The following is a 25,489-nucleotide window of genomic DNA, read 5'->3' as shown; positions in this document are numbered from 1 at the left end:
GAGCAGTTAGCCATGACAGACTAGTTGTCACAAGGATGGCTAGAAAGCTGGGACTTTCTGCTTCTCATTTAACTTTTTGAAACCAAAAAAATTAAAAAAAGAGAGAGAGAGAATTATCAGTGTCAGTGCACTGGGAACAGAATTTGGGGAGGTTTGTCCCCTCCAATCCATTTCTTAAGTTCACTCACCATGTAGCTCCATTAGTTTGGGCTAAAAGTAATCTCTTCTAATGCCTCTAACACATGCGTACACTAATTGGAATTAGCTGTTTGTATGGTATGATAATCAGCCCTTTGACCTAGTTAAGCATATTCTGTGGACACACTGAGAGGCAGTTTGGTGTGGTGGTTAAGGCATCAGGCTAGAAACCGGGAGACTCTGAGTTCTAGACCGGCCTTAGCCACGAAGCCAGCTGGGTGACCTTGGGCCAGTCACTCTCACTCTGCCCTAGGAAGGAGGCAAGGGCAAGCCACTTCTGAAATCTTGCCAAGAAAACTGCAGGGACTTGTCCAGGCAGTCTCTGAGAATTGCAGTCTCTAACAATCGGACACGATTGAACGCATTAAAAAAAATGGACATATTAAATGTAAGCATGCCCCCCCCCAAAAGGAAATGAAATTGAGGCAAAAAATTGAGTAATATTTCAAAGTAAATTCCAACACATAACATTCCCTGATTGCAGTATGGAAAGCCATGAAGGCAAAATTGAGTGGATTGTTATTAGTGAGTGTGTATAAGAAGGCTATCAGAGAAATCATTAAAGAGTGCAGATGGGGTGACTGTTACAGCTACTTTGTAATGTAGTAAAAATCTATATTAAAAAATATTGATAACTGAAATAATATAATATTTTTATGGTTTACTAAAAAGCTTTGCGGGAGGTTACAGTATAATGCTGAGTTTCTGTAATTATTAAAGAGATTTAAGATACCATTTATTTAAAAGTTCTGTTTAGTTTAATTGCTGGATAATTTTGTTGCTCTGGCAGTGGTGAGGTAACTGACAGATAAAAATAATTAGAACTGAAGTTTACTCTTGAGAAGATGGAAAAACTCCTCCTTTCTCTGTGCTTCAGAACAAGACCATATTTCATCTCAGAAAAATTGGTTGAAGTGTGGGAGTGCAGGCAATTTAGTCTTCCCTGGAGTACTGCGTGGTGAGAAGAAAAGAGAGGTGTGGCTCTCATGTAAATGGAGCCACTTGGCCGTAGGGCAAGATTAGCCTGCAGAATCAGGAAATATGAATATTGCTCAGAGCTACATCTTGTGCTCTGATGAAATGCTGAGAATAATTTCTACACGGATTTGTTTGTTGTCTGACGAGTTCATTCTCAAGAGCAATTTCTGTTACATATTAAGTGAATTTGCACTCCGTAACTCCATTTTCCACATCAGCATGTTGGATTTTGTGGTTAAAGTTATTTTCAGAATAGACTAATGAGGTCTTTCAAAATGTAGGCTGATTATCTTATTCCTAAAGTCCTCATAATAGCTCTGGCATTGATTCTATCCCATTGGCTCATTTTGGAGTTTCCCTGCTTGTAACCCTTTTTGTCCATGCCCAGTGCAATAGTATGTACTCTTTAGCAGCCTGCGGGAAACTTCTCAGTGGACTGCTGGGAAGCACTGTTACCGGGGGGGGGGGAGGGATCTTTCGTCAATCAAATAAGCAGTTCCCAGAAGAATGTTGAAAGGCTGAACAGTGGCTGAGCAGAGAGCGGACCACAGGGCAGCTTCCCTCTGAAGAGTATAATCCCTCACTGTGACAGGATGCTGGAGGAGAAAGGAGGCCTCGTCATTCTCTCTACTGGTGAAGCCTCATCAGAAAACTTGGGAGGAGATGAGGTTGAGGCTACCCTGCCCCTTCAGAGAACCCAACAAGGAGTTGTATGTATAGTATATGTGTATATATGTGAATAAATATGTGTTCACGTTCATGTATCCCTCCCAAACCTAATCAATCCCAGAGAGTTGGTCATCTTTGTCTTACATACTTCTTGAAGAGCAAATCATATAGCACATTTACAAGTCTGTTCAGCAACAAACTAGAGACAGTCCACTTTGTTATGTGTGAATCAGAGAATCTGGTTTGTTTTGAAAGGAAGAACCCAAAGGAAGAAACGGTAGCTCATTTTAGAGTTGGTTCTTTATTGTCCTTGGGCCAGACTAGAGTCTCATTTCTTGATATGCTGAATTAAACACAAAGGAACGTATTTATATTTGTTAGGTTTTCACAGTCATTGAAGAAGCTGGTGAGCAGAGTTGTAGTAATTTATGGCTAATAGTAAGCCCTGTATGATTTACCAGTAGAAATAGTTTCATTTTAAGTGTGCCTCTCATCATACAATGGTAGGAAAGTGTACTGTTGAGTTTTGGCAATTGAGCTGCCACATTTTGTTGGTGCAGTCAGAGAAGGCTCCATGCCATAAAAATGTGATTCAAGATTTGCCAGTGTTCAAAGTATACTGACTTCTAAGTATAGGCAATCTGTGATCTTTTGTGCAGCAGGATTGCCTGTGGAGATTAAGTTAATTTTTTTCTTCCTCTAGCATTCCTAATCAAGATGAGAAATAATGATCCTTTTTCCTAGCTAAGCTAACAAAAATAAAGTACAGAATATTGAAAATGAAACTTAATTCTTATTGTTACTAAATGTGATTAACAGTTAAAAACCTGATGAAAAAGCTATGTCTTTAAGGAGTTTAGTGAGATTGCATACAGCTTCTAGGGTAATGCATAGTATATTCAGGGAATGATGCAGATGAAGACCCTTTCCTGTGTGCCAGGTGCAGGGGTATCTTAGCAAGTATTTTCTGGAGATATTACCTTATAATGGGAGCAATAGTCTCCTGGGTTAATTAAGGCCTAAGCCATTTGGGACTTCAAAAGCAGAGGAGTTTACAATGTTTTGAACTTGAATCAGTTGTTTTGGCTTTGGGATGGGCTGCTCTGACCATTCTGGGGGTGGTCTGAGTTTGAAACAGGAGTTTCAGGTTCAAAATAAGGGTTGGGTATTGTTTGAGCATGAAATGCTTCTGGGATGATCTTCTATTAATTAGCAGCCTAGTTGCCACATTATTTACCAGTTGCAACTTCAGCTTTAAAGGTAGCCTCACACTGAGTTTATTTTTTTAATTACATTTTTAATATACCACCATATCCCAAGATTCTTTGTGGTTTACCAAAAGGAAATGCTATATAGTCTTAATAAAAATAGCAGCTCAGTGTCACCACTAAAATCTCATCTAAACAAAATTGTTTTCCCTTCCTTGCAGAATGCTAGTAATGAGGGGGCCAGGCTAAGCTTTAGGAGCAAAGTGTTCCAGAGTGTCAGGGCCATCACTGGTCATATCAGGATATAACCATGATGTGAGTATATGCATGTGTAGTATGGATAGAGTCAGGGTCAGAGTTTGTGGATATTCTTTTTTGCCAGATTGACTTTAGAAAGTCCCAAGGCATTGACTCTCAGGATATAAATTATTCTGTTTATTAGGCTACGATGCTTTCAAAAAGTCATTATCACTACTAATCTCTAAATCAACCTTTTTGATCTGGAGGAACCCTTGAAATGTTTTTAGGCCTTGGGGAACCCTTATACATTCAGGCTCAAATATAGGCCAGAGGTTACTAAATTATTATATTCATTTCATGTGTAGGCCTGTATATATGCATTAACTGTTCTTAAACTAAAAATAAAGAATGAAACTTACCTCTTTAATGTGAAGTTGCCCAAATTTGAAATATTTTTTTAAATAAATTGTGATCTTCCAGAGAACCCCTAGTGACCTCTCATGGAACCCTGGTTGGGAAATCCTGCTCTAAATTGAAACCTTGATACTGGACCCTTATAGTTCATAATTGGATTTTAATACAACAAGATTTGAAAATCTTTTTGTAAGAATTTTATTAAATTTCAAGCAAAAATAAAAGCTACAGAAAAACAAAAAACTACAAAGAGAAAAAAAGAAAAAAAACTAAAAAAGTGTAGAAACAAAAGAGAAAGATTTTTCAAAGTTATAAAAAGAGGTGACTTCCAACTTTCAACAGCAAGGATATCGAAAAATTTCCATAATCGATCCCTTACTCTATATTAAACAAAAAATCACATTATTTCTATAAATCATTCCATTGGCACATTATAAAAATCACTAAGTACACTTACTCCCTCCCCTTATATTTAAAAAAAATATATATAAACCTCCTAATCAACTTCACCCCCAAAGATAACATTTATTTAATTATTTCCTTCCTACTACTACTCTATACATTTCTGTCTACTATAATAAAGATGGAACTAAAAGAAACATATAAATTGTCTGCCACTGTACTTGATAATATGACAATTTTAATAATCTTAGTCTTACTAAACCCAAAACCATCCAAAAAGACATTTATTATTATTTTTATTATACCTTAATAATCTTAATCCAAATCATTAAAGATAAATGAAATTAGCCAAACTCTAAAAGCAATCCAGATAAATATTCTTAAACCCTTATCCCACTTCAAAATAAACCGGAGCATTTACATATCCCCACAATGCACACACAGCTTTTTTCTTTAAAAAAAATTGAACAGCCCAACTGCCACCCTCAAAAACTCCAACTTCTCTTCAGAGACCTCCCATACATAATAACCCCTTCATTTCCATGGCACTCCACTAGAAGATCAATTTCATTTGTGGCTTGCAACTTGTTCTTTCCCTTACATTTCTCCAACTTGACTATCCAATGTTCATCCAGCATTTCAACAGAAGTCCCGATCTCACTCTTATAAGAGACATTTCTGTCACTGTTAAATTCCTCAGTTTCATCCACAACATCCCCAACCAGATGAAACATTTTAGACCTCATATTTTCCACAATGTCCTGAATGCCTTGCATAAAGACTTGGTAAGAATCAGAAAGAATCTGTTTAAAATCTTGTTGGAATTCAGGGAAAGTCTGTTTAAAATCCTCCCATGTCTCACTCAGTAGATTATGGTGCCCCCTAGGAGCTTAACCAGTGAAAGTCAAAGATATGAAAGAATTCCAGAATGTGTTTACACAAGCAAAAGAGAGATATGCAGACAGTTCCCCAGGGAAAGCAGAAGCAGAAAACTGAAAGTTCAAAACAACTGATTTAGTATGTAGGAAGATGCTAATATCTTCAAATTTAGTACAAAAATAACAGGGAGAAATTATTTACTCTCAATCCTCCTTAATATTTGGAGGGAAAACAAAGTCCAAAACTTAAAAAGAATTTTTTAAAAAATTCATCCCAAAAATAATGATAAACTCCAAGAGAACCTGCTTCTCCTTGCTGTAGAAAGCCTCTCTTAAGGTACACGTACTTAAAAGAAATATAAATTGGGTGATTTAGAAATGGGGTGGCTGGTCTTAGTGTCCCTTTAAGGTTACAGTGCGGCTTGGAAATGGTGACATCCCAGCCTCCTGGCTAGCTCTTACCAGTCAAACACGAATGCTGTTTGCAATCTTTTGGCTGCAAGCAGCCATCCGGAGGACAGACGGGGTGATTCCAGGCATTTTCCTTTTTCCAGAGAAACACTCCTGGGCTTCAGGAAAAACCTGCCTGAGCCCGAGAAAAATGCCACGTTTTCAGTTCTGCCCACTGAGCCCACAGGCACAGCTGTTCAGTCTGCCATGTCCCCACCGGAAGTCCAAGATTTGAAATTCTTAAAATGAAATCACATTAGCTTTTTCAGTTTTATCTCAAGAGCCATGAAAAGTACAGATTTGTTTAAAATACTGTTTTAGTGTTTTGTTATGTATTCGCATGACACATTTATTACCTATCCTCTCCTTAATTATACCTGTATACATTCGTCTCTGAAACAGTAATATAAATGTAGTATTTTGATTAAATGTTTAATATATATTAAAACTTTACAGAAATGTACATTCTGGAAGGGAAAACATTGTTTGCTAAAAATCAAGCACAATTTACTAATCTACATTGCAGAAATGATGTGGAATAAGATAAATAAAATAAGTTAATTACAAATATTTTGCTACTTATGAAAGAAATTCCATTTTCATTTATGTGGGGGAATCCTGGTGGAATATAGTAAAAATAAACAGTAGGGGGTATCCTAGGTGCCGTAGTGTTAAATGGACACACATGTTCAATTGTGTATCACAGTGCCTTGCTGTAGACCAGTCCACAACATTCACTGCTGTGGCTTGGTCTTTCTGCAGAACATGCTCTTCCTTATCTCCAGTTATACTGCACACATTTCTGATATAATGAGAGCAGCATGCTGATTATTTCGTATTTTCACATTGACTTTGCTGTAAGGAAGGCAAAAACCTATCCTTACATCCCCATTTAGACCTCTGGTAAGTTCCTTTGCTAATACACAAATTGAAGGACTAAAACCTAGCATACAAATCAACCCTCTTATAGATCTGCTCTTTCTTTTTATGATGCACTATGAAGCTCATGCCTTTTAATAAAAGTCTGAAAAGATGCTACCAGACTCCTGATTTTTGCTATAGACTAACATGGCTTTCTTCCTACAATGTTTAAAGTTTTCCCTTTTTAGGCCTGTGCTGCAATTAGCCAGTATTAAGATGATCTTAATTTATCTTATAAATTAAGATCATCTTAAGGTCATTATATTTTTTTAAAAAAGCAACTTGAGAGCAGAAATAATGTGCATATATTGGTGTAAGGTTGAGAAACAATGGATTTAAATGGAATTCTTCTTTCACTATTACTATAGCGCACTGTAAACCAAATTCAGTTTGAAATTTACCAACGTATCTGAGCCAGTAATAAATTCAGCTAGTTTTGTCAGTTAGACAAAAATGATAGCTTTTCTCTTTTACTCCTCAAAAGACAGATTTTGTCAAATTGTTCATTGTTTTTCTATGTATATGTGTACACACACACACACAGTTTTTCCCTTTCTTTTCTCTTTTCAGTGCCCTTATTATAGCTGCTATATTTGACCGTGATGTTAACTGCAGAAGAGCGGCCTCGGTAAGTTAAACTGTAATCTGTGGAACAATAATAATGTATTGAGATTATCTTCCTGAGCAGTACATTATGTTGTTCAGTAGCTTTTTCCTATTTCTACCTTAATTTGTCATTTTTTTTTAATAACTTCTTTCTTGAAAGACAGATTTGAATGAGATTCTTAGGAGGTCTGTTGAAGTTTCTCTATTTCTCTTAAATATTTTACTTTCAAGATTTACATAAAAAATAGAAAATTATACCTCAAGTTTCATTTTTCATGTACTGCCTTGGTATCATTGTCTTTATAGCAGGTCAATATGCCAATTGTATAAAGGAACTGCCAAGGCTGAAGGAACAGAGTGACCTTTCTATTAGGCACTGGGTAGTTTTGATTTCAGTTGAAGTTTTTAACATACATAGAGGATTTTTAAATGGTTTTGCAAGTATCCTCTTCATTGTCAATCTGTCAGAGGGACTTACAGCAAACAAGGATCAACAGATTGTATTAATAGAAGAGAATATATTTGTATTTTTAGGTAGTTATATGGAACTGTTTTAGTGATTGCTATTTTTATTATTTGTAAGCCGCCCAGAGTCGTCGTACGTGAGATCGGCGGCAAAGAAATTTAATCAATCAATCAGTAAATCAGTCTATCAATAAATGTAGCTCAGGGTTGACCTATGGAGTCCTTGGTGTTCTCTGAGCTTGGTTGTTTGCTTGCAGATGTTTCATTATCCAACTAAGCAACATCATCAGTGCGAGTGAGTGTGGGGTTTGCTGCCTGTTTATATACAGTAATTTGCCTTGCCAGTGTTGGTGACGATTTTTCCTTGATAGTTCCTTGATTAGTTTTCAGCTCAATTGCTTGTCTCCTTGATTGTTTGTCTCGTTGGTAATTCCTTGTTCGGGGTATTGTTTTTTGCTTGATTGTTTGCCTGGCGTTAATCCCTGCTTATCTGGGTGTTGGTTGCTGGAGAGGATGTGTTCTGGTTTTCAGTTTACAATAATCAGTCAGTTGATGCACCAACACAAAATTAACATTGGCAAAGAAATATCATTTTGATTGTAGATGCCCTGGCTGATAACGGTAACTTTATTTTTTCCCATTTCCTATGTAAACTACTTTTTGGATTAAAAGAAACTTGATTTACTGTTTTCCTATTATCAGCTAGCACTTTAATTTTCATGTAAATCTGTTTAAGAAATAAATTATATTGTAATGCCATATGTATTTCTTCTTGAAGAGTAATATTTATTGTGAAATACTGAGATATGTATTATAATTTTTATCCCTTTTCCCCCTCAGTTTTTTCCATAATCTGAAACAATTTCATGGTAATTATTTGTATGTTCTGAAACAAATATCACTCCATAGATTTCATATGATCACATTCAGATGCATGGTTAACTGTTTTATATAAATTTTAAATACAAATTAAATATTTTGTTTAAAAATCTAAAAAATTGATTGCGAGTTAAATCAGGAATTAGTAATTTAAAAGGTTGTTATTATTTCAGCTTATTAGAATGAAAATTGTGTTTTCCCATGACATAACAAAAGATAGAGGTGGAAATAAGTAGCCAATAGCATTTTGGATATTTACCAACAGTTCAAGCTTAGACAGATGTAATATGACTCAACACCAAAAAGAAGAATTAATTAACTAGTTCCGTCTCTTGGTCTTCCAACAAAGTCATAGTTTCATTCAAATTTAGTCTACATATGGTTTTATATGCCTGCTGAATTCATTTTTTCCCCCGAATTATTGGTTTCAGAGAGTAAAACAAATTGATGAGTATAATTTACATAATGTAAGACTTGTTAATTTGAAAAGATGGGCAGGCTATATTGTGAAATTAAAAAATACACTAAACTGCTTCAAGATATGTGCTCAGTTCTCTTTTGATGTCTATGGGAATTATGTGTAGTTTTAGAAATAGGCTGAGTTGCCATCTTTGCAATACATCTTAATGGTAGAAGAAGAAGCTTATCTGAAGGCAGTTTTTGCTAATTAACTGAAACTCACTTATACTAGATGTTTTGATCTAAATTAGATGAGCACAGATAAACTCTCTAGAAACATCTATTTTTAAAAAACTCACTCCATCAGAGAAAATGAGAGATACTTTATTATTTAATATTTTAAAAGTATATGCAAAAATATTTCACTTTTAGCTATTAGCTGTACATTGAAGGTGGAACGTATGTGTGTGTATATATGTGTGTAGCGGGGGGACTGTGTATGTTGGGACATGTTTTGATATAGTTCAGTTGGGCATGGGAAACTCATTGAAATCAATTGGTTTATTCATAAATAAACTGATTCTATAATAAAAAAGCATATTTAATTTAGTATATTTAAATATAATTACCCAAAGAACTGAATACGGCATTGTGTGAGCTACATAGACAGCAAGGCTTTGCTAAAGTTGAGTAGAGGCCTGGAGGTTGTTTTAATCCCACAAAACTCTGTTGTGGCTCTAGCAAGGCATAGGACAGAGATGTTATAAACAGAATGTAACACCCCCCCCAAAAGAAAAATTGCTCCTCTATTTCCTCTGTTACGGTGGAGGAGGAAGACTGAAATAGCTGCATGGAAGCATGTTGGACCACTTGGGTCACTCGTATTGTTGGCAAGTTTTACTGTCAGTGTTCTTGCACGGAAACTCTACCCTTTCTCCTTTCCCTCATACACATACAGTAACCGCCTAGACCAGGGTTTCTCAAGCTCCGTGGAACCCTTGGGTTCCGTGAGAAGTCACTAGAGGTTCCCTGGGAGATAACGATTTATTTAAAAAAATATTTCAAATTCGGGAAACTTCCCATTAAAGAGGTAAATTTCATTCCTTAGTTTTAGTTTTAAGAACACTGTTAATGCAGCATACAGGCCTACACATGAAACAACTATAATAATTTTATAACTTCTGGCCTATATTTGAGCCTGAATGTGCAGGGGTTCCCCGAGGTCTGAAAAATACTTTCAGGGTTCCTCCAGGGTCAAAAGTTTGAGAAAGGCTAACCTAGACTGTCAGAATTTCAGTTTTTGATGACAGATACAGATACATACACACACACAGACACATACACACACCTAAACATACACCTATACATACAGACACTTTTTTTTTTTCAGAAGAAACCTAGAATTTATTTGAGTTTCAGTGGCTTTTTTTCCCTGCGGTTTATAGCATATGAAACCATACTCACTTTGGAGCAGGATGTACATTATTGATTCATTAAAATGCTTTTCTGAAAAATGAGTAATCATTTAAACAAGAAAACTTGCAATCTTTTTTCAGTCTTTTATTATTATGTGAGTTGCATTGGAATTACCAGAGAAATCAAGGACAAGCTCAAAAGTTTAAGGGAACAGAAGATTTCTTCTTAATTTCATGGAAGATGAGATATTCATTGTTATATTCTTGGGTTCTTAAGTCCATCTCTTGAGCACTCTCACTGACTTTACATTAGGTGATATAAATAATGTTAACATCATTGATTGAATTTCTGGCACAATATGTAGTAAAACTATCATCTGTTTGGGCTCATGGTTAGAAAGTTCCATGGCAAAAGCCAATTGGCAAAATCATAGCCTATTAAATTAAGGTTGAAGTTGTCTATTAATATTGTCATGTTAAATTTGTACAGTATGTTATCAGATGTACAAAAAGTTTTTAAGCAAAGGTTTGTGCCAATTAAGTGTGTATTTTGAGCTTGGTTATTTAGAGAAAAAAGAGTTCTACTTTTCACTTCTGCCAAATACTTGAACCTTAGCATAATTTGGTGGGATCAGTCAAGTTGGCTTATCTCCTTTTTCTCTTTGGTGCAGTATTGAATCTTAAGATTTGAGTTTTAAAAAGAATGCAAAAAGAATAATAATTGATTCAAATTTAAATCTGAGTGTTTTGCATCCCAAAACGTATTTATGAAGTCTATAAATGAGTTATAAATAACTCCAAGCAAATTCGTGCTGTCTGTCATCTCATATAATTTATAAAAGGAGGAGGAGGAAGAGGAGGAGGAGCTTAGAAATGTGAAAATGTTAAATTTATAACATGCTGGCTTTATGGAAGTAGTCTGGAAAATCCCTCTCAGTAACTGTATTCTAAGGGCATTGCCTTTTTATTTCTACTGGAAGCATTGTATCAGCAATGAAGGCCACTGTTCTGGGTGTGCCTGATTTTAATGAACACCCATTCTTAAACTGTTCGCATATAAATTTAAAAGAGCATTAGCACATAACAACTGCCTAAGGGCATATTCAGCCAACAAAGCTGACTTTTTATTTTAAAATAAAGCCCATGGGTCATTTATATTGCAGCATGTTTGTTTTGAATTCATGATCTGTTGTTTATCTGCAAGCAAACTTGACTCATTTTTGTATGTTTGCTCTCTCTGTTCTTAGGCTGCCTTCCAGGAGAATGTTGGCAGACAGGTAAGGTAACTTAGAAAAAAACACAAACCCTTTCATTTTATTTCTTGTAAATCTTCTGTAGCATAAAATTAAGTGTAGGTGTTTTGTCACTTCTAGCAGTGAATAGGGGGTCTGGTGGTTTGGATAAATGATTTTAAAATTATAAAATTATCTTCCATTCTTATACATGTAGTTATGATGTTTCAGAAATTATGTTTCAGAATATTTTTCTGAACTGAATCTTCAGCTTTTCAGAAATCAGCATGCCCAAATAATATATTTTACAGTTTCACACTGTTCTAAAGTTTCTACTGGATTCATCTAGAAATACACACATACAGTGTGTTTGTGTGTGTGCGTAATTTCTGTAGGCAACAGGAATGGCTTCATTCTCAGTTTTTTTTGTAACATGCTTTAAAGATAACTAAATATTTGTATATACACAATAAGCAAAAATCTATATGAATGCAATAAGTTAGGATATACCTATGGTGTGATAGCTTTTTTCCAATACTCAAGAATAGTCATTTTCCCTAACTCTCGTATAAGTCTTTGGAGCTCTGAAAATGGCTAGCATGATCCAGAATACAAACATTATCCAGTCTGACTGATTTCACTTTAAAGGGAACGTCTATCAGAAGAGCGGGGAAGTTTATTTTGCTCAAATAAATATGAATTTTTAAAGCAAGAAAAAGTTAATACTGTGGCATGCTGTATGAAACTATTTTCTTTATGCATATGAAAGGCTATATGATAAAGAGTGAATATTTACACAATATTCATTATTAAATAAAATAAAAGTATAGATTTCAGGAACAACTTTTAACATTTGCTGGTAAGAATGAGATTTCCTGGTGGGCATATTATAGAATATACTTGGCCTCTCTCCTTCCCTTCCTCCTTGTAAAAATAGACCTGAGTTGTACAAAACACTGAGATCATTTTTAAACCTATTCCTGGTATATAAATATATGCCTAACAATTTGGGTTATAGAGTTAGGAGTAGGGATGTGCAGAATATTTTGGTCTCAGAGTTTGCAACATCAAAATGTCTTCTCTGAGTGGCCTATGCATGGAAGAAAACACAACTTTGTTTTGACACTAGAACAAAACTTCTCTATTTTAAGAGACATTGTTTTGAACTGAATTTTCCAACTTTTCTAAGCATTACATTGAGTTGGGCTGTTTCGGAGCTTGTGATTGGACTGCTTTTTTCCAACCTTTATCTTATTTAACCAGTGCAGCACCATGTCCCTGTTCCTATTAGTTTGCTTTGGATGGGGTGGGGTGGGAGCAGAGCATTGAAAAGAAATCACGTGGGCAGACAGAAAAAGAAGACTGTTCACAGCAGTAAGCAGTAAGAAATTACTGTTCTTACTCTTCTTCCAGAAAATGAAAACAAAAAGCTTTGCTATGGGGAACCTAAGAGTTCATAGGAATATAAACGATAGGTTTCATCTGTGCTTAATGCTCTGCTGCTGAGGTTGAGTAATTAAAACAGCAAATAGTTGTTTCAAATCTTGCTTGCCTGCCAGTAGTTGCCCTTATGGAAAACTAAAAATATCAGTTACTTTTCCTGGGCTGGCATCTGGCAGATGGGTTGCAAAGAAAATACCGAAAATTCAGCAAGGAGATTATTTAAAAAAAAATTAAAAATAAGGGAGATATACTAATTGATGCTTTGAAAGAGTTTAGCTGCTCTCTTGTCCCATAAACTGAGAGGTTCTCTGAACAATCCTGTCTGTTGTTCTATTAAGAATGATGTGTGGGTTGGTGGAGTTCTTTCGATAAAAGATTTTTCAGTTGGTGAGAAAATTGCTATGTAAGCACAGTTTGCTGCACAGATTTATTTATATATATTTTTAAAGTCATGCCTTTGGCCAAATTTTCTGCAATTTGGGTTGTAGTTTGCACTCAGCATAGACTAGCACTCCCACCTCCCCATGGGGAAAAAACAAGGAGCAGCAGTTGGTCCTGAGTTTCCATTGTTTTTTGGGGTTGGAACACTCACAACTTTTTGAGTTTTATTTCAACAGATCAAAACTCAAGCTGTTTTTATTTTTCTAACAAAATATAACCAACTGAAAAAGTGTTAATAGAATGTTTCAAGTATGGTGCTATTTTGCTCTGAGTTTAAAGTACTTTTCTGGTTCAGTATTAGCTAACCATAAGTCTTCCCATATACAGTAGCATTTCTGAAAATATGAAAAGAGTAAACATGTATATTGCAATTATACAATACCATCAGCCTATCTCTAAAAGGGTATTTATTGTACCTGATCTGAAATTTTTATCTCTTGGTGCTTTGGCAGCCAGAAGCACCATGCTTTTAAGCAGAAAAAAACAGCCATTTTTACACTGAGGGCGATATTGGGTCTCATGTGGCACATTAAAAATTGCATTCAAAAAGTGAATGAGATATATATTAATAAATTAATAAAAAGCTATTAATCTGTAAAATGTTTTAAAAACATCCAGCAGAAGGGCATGAGAAGATACTTTTTTTAAAAAATTGCTACTTGCTTAATATTTTTTATTTTTTATTAAAATTACAGCTAAACTATTCCAAACTATTCCATATCTATATCTTTCTATATATAGTTCAATAAATCTTAAATACATACCATCCTTAATACTGTTTGTCAGATTCTTTTTCCTAAATTCTTTATTTTTAATGTTCTGATGTTTAATGTACCCAAAAAAACCTTTATTAAATGATCAGAAACACATTATTTATACAAGTATTTATATATTTATATTTATTTTATATTTATATTTGGTGGTTATATTCATATTTTAGAAGTTATTTATAGTTATTGTTTTAATGTTTTATTGTTAACCGCCCAGAGTCCCTCTCTTTGAGGGAAATGGGCAGTGGCAAAATTTGAAAAATAAATAAAAAATTAGTCACTAAGCTCAATTATTAAACATGTCATTAAAGGACCACATGAAATAATATTAATCGGCCTTTGCATTTTACCAATAGAGGTCCATCCAGTTTTTCTTTATTTAGACAGAAATAAAGCACATTAGGCCAAAATTGTAGTTCTGTGAACATGCAATCTTTCCAAACTTGAAGGATCGTATTTTTTGTTGAACCCCATTGTCGATAAACCCACAGTTCTTCATATAGTTAGAAATCCCAAATTGATGGTATTTTGTTAAAGAATACATGCATGATTTAAACTATTACTCTTAGTAATACCATATACACTTACAGATATAGTGGGAAAAGCCCATATCATAGGAGTAAGTGTCCCTTTACTCATTTTATATTTCCAGTATGATGAGATTGATAGCCAACTCTTTTTAACCATTCTCAGATGTGTCTGATAAACATGAAAGGAATTAAAACATTAATCTCATCTTAAAGTCATGAGAAACATACTTTCTATTCTATAAAACCTTTAAACCATTGATTAGTTAATATGGATCCAGCTCTTCAGCTAAATAAAGTAAATCTTAACAAACAAACAAATAAATAGATAAATAAAATCTATAAAATCTTTCAAATAAATAATTTCTATATTAATGATATTCTTAGTTTGTTTATGAAAAAATACTGTAGACTTAAAATAATCCAAAACAGGAAACATATGTCATCTGGACCAAACTGTAAAATCGAAAGAAGTTTTAATTTATACTGCCATTTCACAGTTCCTAAATTCTTAAGACTGCTTCCAAGCAATTTATTGATGACATTCTGCAATACAGTTTGTTTCCAAGCTGCATCCCTATATTTTGATGCCAAATCGTTTGCTGATTCCTTACTTAGGGATCTACCATCAAACTATAGGTATGAGAAGTTCCTTAATGTAGAAACCCTCTAAATCTATATCTCTGTGCTTCCTTCTTTTTAACCTCTGGAGATTCAGAGTTAAAATCTTAATTAATTTCTAAATTACCTCTGCTTCTCTGGAGTTTATCTTGTTGGTCTTTTTGGCTGCAGGGGAATGTAAGAGCCTTCTGATGATTACTGAAGCAACTCAGTGTTTATCCCTCTTAGGGAGCTCTGCATGCCTTTAAGGGCAGCTACTTGGGCATTTGGCCCCTTTAGTTCTGATTAAACTTCTGTAGGGCTGGGATTTGAAGCTCTAATTGATAGATTTGAAGCTTTGACTCCTATACAGACATAGTTATATGAATGTTGAAAATACTGCTCTACAGAAACTCTTCATGTCTAACCTTGCTTTACATTCTGCTGTTCTATAGATTCTGCTTTGAATAGTTGGAAAAATTATTGTTACCCTTCCTTGTCTGAAACCTCCCTTTTCATAAGCCCTTCAAGGACATAAATAGGTAGAATTTAACTAAACAAAGGGACGGAGCTTTGTCCCTCTGAGATATTCCATTACCTTTGCTGGAAGACAAGTTGCCATTGATTATGTAAAGCTGCCTGGAAGCTAGCACATTTACCAATATTCATAGGAATATAGTTTATGTAATGTTAAGCAGAAGACTGCCCTTGTAAGGCAATTGGGAAGAAGGAACAATAATAAGACCAGGACTGACCCAGAAAAATTAAAGTAGAAGAAAATTGTCCCATTTTTTATCATCTGCCTGAAAATACATCTCAGAGGGACCTTGTTCAAGTATTACTCTAGAGGAAAACAAAATACATCCTGTTGGTTCAGAATTTATCCACTGTTGATTTTTTTTAGAAATCTTCAGAGAGCAATAAAAACAGAGTAGTGGTAGTATTAAGCTTTTCATGTCATTTAATTTGTATAGAAAAAATATGTATTTTACTCTCCTAGAGCTGCATATGGAATTTTTTTAGAGATGGCTAGGGAGAAGAAGAGTCTAGTTTTGTTCCATTAGCCTCTGTTTATAATGTAAATCTTAAAAATGCAGTTTGTTGAATAAGCCCCTTATTAGAATGCCCCATTGCATTATGTATTATGGCTGGTTTAAATGCCCTGCCACCTTATTTTGGGAACCTGTTCCTTGGTGAATCATTTATTTAATATTATAGTTTTACTCTTTCAGCATATGTACTGAATTGCCTAGGGTTATTTTAATTAAAAATACACCCAAATTCTTCTCTGGTATAGTACCAGACTGATTCCTTTTTAAGGTGCTGGGCTAGAAACCAGAAGGCTGTGAGTTCTAGTTCTGCCTTAGGCATGAAAGCCAGCTGGGTGACCTTGGGCCAGTCCCTCTCTCCCAGCCCAACTCACCTCACAGAGTTGTTGTTGTGGGGAAAATAGGAGGAGGAAGGAGTATTAAGTATGTTTGCCACCCTGAGTTATTTATAAAAATAATAAAGGCAGGATAAAAATAAAATAAAATAAAATAAATTGCTGTTTTCTGTTTTATACTTGCTTTGTTGTTCACTGCACAGAGTTTTGATTGGGCAGTCTACAAATATTGTAAATAAATAATTAAAATTATTAATTATTGTCCCTTCACAACAGAAAGCTAGTGCCTTACTTAAAAGCAGAACTGTGTATTATATTCCCTGCAATGTAAGATCTCATTTCTACCATTTTAAATGCTGTCACCCCTGCCTCTGGATCAGGACGACAGGACTTATAGGCTGCAAGAAAATTATATTTCTTTCTTTTGCCTATCAATATAAAGAAGAGCTAACAAGGCCTTCATTTGCAATGAAGATGGTTGCATTGAAAGAATTGTTTTGTTGGGTCTTCAGCAGTAAAAACCAGAAGAGTTTAAGCTCTTCCCTGCCTAACATGGGCTTACTCTTGGTTATGCTATCCTGCAGCAACAATTTATAATTGAAATTATAAATGCTTAAACCCTTAGTTTAACATAATTTAGACCAGCTCTCTTAATTTGTATTCAGTGTGAGAAAACATCAAATGAAAAAAGAAAAAGACATAGACACAACATAGGCAAAATCCCCCTTTTCTTCTCAAGAGGCCCCATGATATCCTCCATAGCCCTTCAACATAGTTTTTTCCTGGGTAGTTCTGGGCTGCCAAGTGACCTTCAAAATGAAGAACTGGATTGTAGCTACCATTTTTATTTAAGAATGGGGCATGACTCACAAAGCATTCTTTGATACAAAGATGATGTTGGAACCTGACTATTTACTTTGTAGCTCACCATCTTCCTTTAAAAAACCAAGAAGAACAGACACTTTAATTGCATCCTCACTGAAGTCTCCATGACAACAAGCTTAGAAATCTGGGTTGTTTGTAGCCACATTGTTTTTTGTTTTTAATATATAGTACGTGTTCATACTTGGTATATTCAATCTTTGCTGCCTTAGGGATTTGCCAACTTTTGTATTTAATGTTAGTCCTGACTCCTACCTGTTCTGAAATCCAAGCCACTCCTTTAGACGTCTCTGCACCCTGAGGTAGCTGTTACCACACCCTCCATTGACTATTTCTCACTGAGATGGCAAAATAGTCTGGTTCACCTGGTGAGTATGGTAGTGCTAGAGAGAAGGATATTTAAAAGTGCAATTTAGCTTAGTTTTTTATTCTGTGAATACAATCTGCTGAGTATTTCAGTTCTAGTCATTTGGATTTTGTTTGGAGATATGTCTTACGGTTTGATTTACAGCTGAATGTGAGTTTTTTTTTTAGGCAAGTTGCCTTTCATAAATTACCAACCTATGCTTGAAGCCCCAGCTTATGATCTCTTGTACCTAGCCTCTTATTTTGCTCAAATGTTGATACTTATGACAAGACATATGACATATGTCTTGAACCTCAACAACAACAAAAAGTTGGGTTGGTTTTTCAAAGAAAGTAAAGGGAATTTTTAAATCCAAGAGCGAGTATAGATGGTAGTGTGTCCCAAATAGAAGTGTGGCAAATGTGTAGGATGTTCAGTCCTCTATGTTGTCATCCCAACAGTTTTTATAATGGCAAAACTACCTGTCTCATTATCAAGAAATGGTATGAGTAAACACCCTACTCTGACTTCATATTTTTTCAAGTGGGTGGTGTTCTCAGCTTCCCAACCTGCAATGTTGACATAGTTGATGTAATTTAAATTTATTAAAGTCTGTGTCCAAATCCTTGAGAGCTCATGCAAATTTATATGGTTATGCTGTTTCAAAATAAAGTACACAATAATCATAACAACATAAAAACATAAGATCCCTCCTTGATCAGGACATAGGTCCGTCTCGTTCAGCATTCTGGGTTACACAATGTCCAGTTGGATGGATTTGAGAAGTTTGCAAGCCTAGACCAGAGGGCAATAGGCTCTTGCCATTGTCACTTCCAAGGCATCAGTAGCTAAGGCAAGTAGTTTATGATTCAAGGAGTGCAAACAGCCATTAATATGAATAGCCATTGATAGCCTGATCCTCCATGAACTTGTCCAGTGTCCTTTTAGAAAAACAGTTGCTGAAAGGAAATTCCATAATTTAACTATGTATTGGTTGAAATAATATTTCTTTTGTCAGTTCTGAATTTCCCTTCATTTAGTTTCAGTGGATGACTTCGAGCTTTTAATGTTGAAAAAGAGGGAGAAAAACACTTTCTCCCCACATCACATATGCAAGGCAGGATTTCATATACTTCTGTCTCCCCTTATTGTCTTCTATTTCAAGCTAAAGAGACACAATTGCTGGAATCTTTGTTTATAAGAAAGTTGGTCCATCCTCTAAGAATTTCAGTTGCCTTTTTTTTTTTTTCAATGTTTTTACATGAATTTGAGTAAACTCCGAGAGACAGTAGAGGATAGTAAGGCCTGGTGTGCTATGGTCCATGGGGTCACGAAGAGTCAGACATGACTTAACGACTGAACAACAACAACAAATAGTTCTATATTATCCATCTTAAGTCATGGTGACCAGAAATGTACACATTATTCAAAGTGAGATCACAGTATATTTGTTTGTTATTAACTGGCAGCTCGATTTTCAGTTCACTTCAAAACCCTGCACACTGGATTGATATTTTCACAAAATTATCCAGCATAATTCCAAAATCCTTCAGCTGTCAGTCAGCTTAGAAAGCCTCAGTGTATAAAACTAAATTAAAAAAATGTTTTATATATAAGTAGGTATATATAAGAGCCAGTTCAGTCTAGTAGTTAAGGTCCTGGGCTAGAAACCAGGAGACTTGTGAGTTCTAGTCCTGCCTCAGACATGAAAGCTGGCTGGGTGACCTTGGGCCAGTCACTCTCTCTCAGCCCAACTCACCTCACAGGGTTGTTGTTGTGGGGAAAATAGGAGGAGGAAGGAGTATTAGGTAGGTTTGCCGCCTTGAGCTATTTATAAAAATAATAAAGGTGGGATAATAAATAAGTTGGGATTTATGGTGTCAACAAAATCATTTTATACTTTTTACATTGAAATGCATTGGCTGTTTTGAAGCCCATTTGCCTAGTCTGAAGAGATCCTTTTGGAGCTCTTCATAGTCCTACATTTATTTTTTTATGTTCCACACTGCAACTGTAGATCATCACTTGTCTTGATTTTGCTTGTTGAATTGCATGGAAAACCTTATCTGGTTCAATTTTTGGTAATACTGAATATTCATCGGAATAATGGTGTTTTGGGAATCCTATTTATTTTTAGTTATTCCAAATAAATTAGTAAACCAGAAAGTTAGGTACATATCTAGAATGTTGAGATAAAATAATTTTAAAAATAAAATAATTTTTCACAGTAAGTTGACTGGTCAAGTGGCAAATCCCTTAAAGAATTTTATTTGCTGTGAAATTTCTCCACTTGGCATATAACTTACCAGGAAAATGGTAGGCTTGCATTGTGCATAGCTCTGTGGTTACAAGAGCTTTCTTAAAGATAGCAGTTAGCCTCCCCCTATCTCTTGCCATAATTTTGTGGTTGGTTTAACTTAAAATAGCTTTTGTAGTCACTGAAAGAGGCGAATATTCATCCATGTCTTTTTCCTCTTTTTCATATTGCTGAAGTTCTGGGCTACCTTCAAACTGCTCTTTGAAAAAAATGTTTCTCCTCTATCTCCAATTTAGCTCAAGTTTGTTTTAGAATCCTTCAGATTAGATATTTGAATCACAAATATAGCCAAGATACCTGCTATCTATACTTTTAATTTTGCAATTATGAAATCTTAGCCTAATATATAAATGTGAATGGAAGACCTAATCAGGCATCACATATAGGCTGGTTGCTAAAATCCCCTTTGTGAGCAAGATACTTGAGCTTGTGGTTTTACTTCTCTGTATATTTGGATGAGATTCATTTTAATGATCCATTTAAATCTTGTTCCAAATACAATTTTTAAAAAAATATTTTTGTTAGAAATTTTCACAGATATAAAAGATAAAGATAAACATAAATAATATATAGATAAACATAAATATAAATAAATATATAGATAAATATAAAGTAAGACTAAAAAAAGGAAAAGAAGAAAGAAAAGTTTGAGGTGAGAAATTAAGAAAAGTGATTAAGAAATTACAAATAGAAAAAAGAAAAGCAACTTCCGATCTTTTTTACAGCAGTTACAAACAAAATTTATCCATAAATCATCACAATTCATTTTTTTTCCATTTTCAGCAAAAAGCCCATAAGAGGTTTCCAGTCTTTAAAAAAACTACTTGTTGACTTGTCCCTGATCAAACAGATCAATTTTGCCATTTCTGCAAATTCCATCATCGTCACAATCCATTGCTCCGTTGTGGGTATTTCAGTATTTTACTATCTTTGTGCATATAATAGTCTTGCTGATTTTACCATATATAAAACCAGTCTTCCATAAGTCTTTTCTAATTGGTTATCCATAAGTCCCAGTAAGAAAAGCTCTGGTTTCATCTGTATATTAGCCTTTAAAATTCTTTGTACCATTATATGTATTTGTTTCCAATATTTTTTTGCTTTTTTTGCAAGTCTACCATGCAAATGACTGTTCATGTTTTCTGTATTTCCAACACTGATTAGAATTATCTTTATAAATCTTAGATAATTTCTCTGGAGTCATATACCAATGGTACATCCTTTTATAAAAATTCTCTCTTAAATTGTAACACAGTGTGAATTTCAGTCCTTTTAACCACATTCTTTCCCATGGTCCATTCGTATATTATAACCAAACTTCTTAGCCCATTTTATCATGTACTGTTTACCTTGTTCTTCTTCCATTTCAAACCTCAGCAAAAGCTTACACATTTTAGCTCTTACATGTTCATCATTGTGCACAATTCAATTTCAAATTCTATTTTGCATTTCTGGATTCCAATTACTTTTTTATTTTATTAAGTCTCTCAATTCTGCATACATAAACCATTGAAAGCCAAATCCCTCTGCAATCAGTTGTTCTCTTGACTTTATTTTAAGTTCACTATGTTCCTGTAACAGCAGATCTTGATATGTTAACCATTTCTCTTTGCCTGCTGTTTCTTTTCTATAAAATGCTTCCTGTGCCGAAACCAGTAAAGGCAGTTTTGGGCATAACCTGTGTTTATATATATTCCATGTTCTTAGTATGGCACTCCTAACATAGTTATTTTTAAAGTCTACATTAACCTTAACTTTATTGTACTATAAATAAACATGCCATCCAAACCTCAGGTTATGTCCTTCTAATTTAACATTCTTTTATTTCTCAACAGCAGCCACTCTTTCATCCAAACCAAACAGCAGGCTGCAAAATACAAATTTGAAATCAGGCAATCCTAATCCTCCTCTTTCCTTTGCATCCTGAAGAATTTTATATTTAGCCCTTGGTTTTTTCCCTTGCAATATAAATCTGGATATATCTTTTTGCCATTGCTTAAAAGGTGTGTCATTTGTCAAAACAGGTATTGTTTGAAATAAAAATATCATTCTAGGTAATACATTCATTTTCACCACAGAAATTCTTCCCAACAGTGATAGTTGTAACTTTTCCCGTCTTAACTTCATTCCTTTTTAATTTCATTCCATACCTTAACATAATTATTTTGAAATAACATACAATTCATATTAATCATGGTAATACTCAAGCACTTTACTTTTTTCTCAATCTGAAAACCAGTTTTTGTAATCATTTCTTTTTAACATTCCATGTTCATATTTTTTGTTAGCATCTTCATTTTGTATTGTTAATTTTAAATCCAGCTAACACACCAAATTTCTTTAACTTTTCCATTAATATCTCTATTCCTTTCATAGGATTTTCCAAAATTAAAACCAAGTCATCTGCTAATGCCCTTAATTTGTATACTTTTTTTTTAAACCTTCACCCCAGCAATTCTCTCATCATGTCTTATGTCTCTATTCAAAACTTCAAGAGCTAGAATGAATAGCAATGGTGAAAGTGGGCATTCTTGCCATGTCCTTTTCTGTATCTCACAGGGTTTTGTCAGTTCCCCATTAACTATAATTTGTGCCTTTTGTGAAGTATATATCAATTCTCCTCATTTAATAAAATTTTCTCTAAAATCCATATCTTCCAGAATTTTAAACAGAAAAGTCCAGTTCAAATTATCAAATGCTTTTTCTGCATCAAGGAAAATCAACACAGCTTGTTTTTCATTGTGTTGCTTCAAATATTCTAATATATCAAGAATATTTCTAACATTGTCTCTTAATTGTCTTTTAGGTAAGAACCACATTGATATTCATGAAGTCTTGCATGTCACTTTTCATTCTTTCTGCTAGGATCATCGTAAATATCTTATAGTCATTGTTCATTAAAGATACTGGTCTATAATTTTTTGGTAAAATTAGGTCTTCACCTTCTTTAGGGATTAATGCTGTATTTGCACCTGTCCAGCTGTCTGACATTCTTCCCTTGTCTAGGATAGAATTCATTTTTTGAAGAGGTTGTAACTGTTCATCTTCATAGTGCCTATAATAGAAAACTGGCAGGCCATCAGGATCGGGTGCTTTCTCTATTTTATATTTATTTATAGCCTCACAGTTTTCCCTTATTGTTATAGGTCCATTCATCATCTGATTTTGTTTATCCATTATCTTTAATAAATTTTGTTTGTCTAAATATTCATCCACTTTCGCTGGGGAAATCTCTTCTCCTTTATATAATTTTGTATAGTACTGGGTACGTACTTGCATTATCTGTTACCATACTTTTCCCATTTTGTAATTTTAATAGCACTTTCCTCTCACTTTCTTTTCTTAATTTATATGCCAACGATTTCCCCAGCATATTTGCAAATTCAATTTTTTTTGTTTTATGAAGTTCATTTTTATTTCCATTTCTCTTATTGTTACATAGAAAGTTGGCATTGTAAAGTTTAATTTGCTGTGACACATTCTTCCTTCCTGAAGATCTCCTTAATTCCTCCTCTTTCATCTTTATCTCCATTAAAATCTTTTGCATCTTCTCTTGTCTTTGTCTTTTCAGTTTACTATTTTGCTGTATAAATTGTCCTCTCATAAAGGCTTTACTAGAATCCCATAATGTCCTTGTTAAATTCAATTTTAGAACTAAAACTGTCTTGATCACTCTATGGGATGACTGACTTTGAGAGAGGGGCAGGAGAAGTGTAGTTGGAATACAGTTGTACTATGATTCTGTTCCTACTTGGATAACCAATTTCAGAAGGTGGTTTGGAGGTGATTATTATTTGCTCCATAGCAATGGTGACATAAGATCCTCGGGTCTCTATTTTATCCCCTATATTTAAATTGCTGGGACAGATTACTGGGCATGTGCAATCAGATTTCATTAATACGTAGGTGGCATTCTACCTCTATTTTTCATCTAATATATGTGAGGCAGTTGAGGCCGTGTATGGGCATGATAATGGACTAGATAAGGGCTAATAAAGGAGAATCAAGGCCGAAAAGAAATACTGTTTATGACTGGTTCCTATGAGGTGTTCAGTGGAGATACCTTAATCTGGATAGGGTTACATTCTCCTTAAAGAAGCCTATCTTGTTTGGAGGTAATTCAGATCAGATTAGCAGAACAATCATTTTGTAGCAGTGGTTTGATGTCTGCATTGGCAGCCAAACTAGTCTGTTTCCAGATACAATTCAAAGTGCAGTTCACAATCTGTAAAGCCCTAAATGGGACATATTATCTGAAAGAGTGATTATTTCCCTATTTACTTCGAGAACTGTGGTATCATTATCTGAAACACTTTGTGAATGATATGAATGTGGGTATTCGTCCATGTTTTATTGACTATGAAAAGGAATCCAATTGAGTGGAACATGGCAAATTGTGAGGTATATAGAAAGCTATAGGGTTGGATATAACCATATACATTATTATGAATCTGAACTTATTGAAATTATTATTATTGTGAACTTAGGCATGAAAGCTGGATGGGTGATCTTGGGCCAGTCACTCTCTCTCAGCCCAACTCACCTCACAAGGTGGTGGTTGTGAGGAAAATAGGAGGAGGAAGGACTATTAGGTATATTCCCCGCCTTGAGTTATTTATAAAAATAATAAAAGTGGGATAATAAATAAATTGGAAGTACTAAAGTAAAAATAAGCAAATTGGAAGTACTAAAGTAAAAAGAAAATCAACAAAACAATTTCAGATATTCATGGAGTATGACAAAAATGTGTTTTATCACCCTTGCCATTTAATAAGCATTTTGAAGGTATTTGTAAATCATCTTTAAAAGAATGTCATGAAGTTATAAATATTACTGGGACAATAATAAATTATGTATCTCTATTAACAAATATGTAATAGGTTTACAAATGTTACTACACACACACACACACACACTGTGTGTGTGTGTGTGTGTGTGTATGAGAATAGAGATAAAATCTATGAATCAGGTATTTTGCTAGCGGGAAAACAAGTGTAGCAGTTATGGCAGTATAAACATTTGGGCTGTATTTTGAATGATTGATAGGGTCATATCATAAAAATAAGAATTGAACTGGCAAGAGTAGTTTTTTTGAAAAATAAACTTGTTTGCTGTTAGTACTTAAGACTTTGTTAGTACTTTTTTGGCAGATTATATGCTGTTACTTTTTTTGTATGAAGTAGATGCATGGACAATGACTCAAGTGACAATCAGAATACAATCCTTTGCAGTGGGGAATTACAGATTATTACTTAAAATACCATGGGTTGAACATGTACAGAGTGAGATTGCACTCCAGAGAATAGGCAAAGCTAGAGAAATTGTGAGTACTATCAAGAGAAGGGAATTTTGTTATTTAGGACACATGACACTGTGAGAAATAACTAATTATACAAGGAAAGATTCAGTAGAAATACAGAGCTGG

The 25,489-nt window shown here is 34.5% G+C and overlaps 1 protein-coding gene across 1 annotated transcript in view; it reads left to right on the top strand.

Moving 5' to 3' along the window:
• Window positions 1-25,489, top strand: part of TBCD (tubulin folding cofactor D) — a 169,330-nt gene that overhangs the window by 80,453 nt on the left and 63,388 nt on the right. The window contains exons 16-17 of the mRNA XM_063292673.1: window positions 6,929-6,986; window positions 11,370-11,399. Of these exons, the coding sequence (XP_063148743.1) occupies window positions 6,929-6,986; window positions 11,370-11,399 (88 nt within the window). The remainder of the gene's footprint in view (window positions 1-6,928; window positions 6,987-11,369; window positions 11,400-25,489) is intronic.

Source organism: Candoia aspera, chromosome 2 (genome assembly GCF_035149785.1).
Source record: "Candoia aspera isolate rCanAsp1 chromosome 2, rCanAsp1.hap2, whole genome shotgun sequence".
NCBI classification, from domain to species: domain Eukaryota; kingdom Metazoa; phylum Chordata; class Lepidosauria; order Squamata; family Boidae; genus Candoia; species Candoia aspera.
This window is presented reverse-complemented; position numbering and strand designations above follow the sequence as displayed.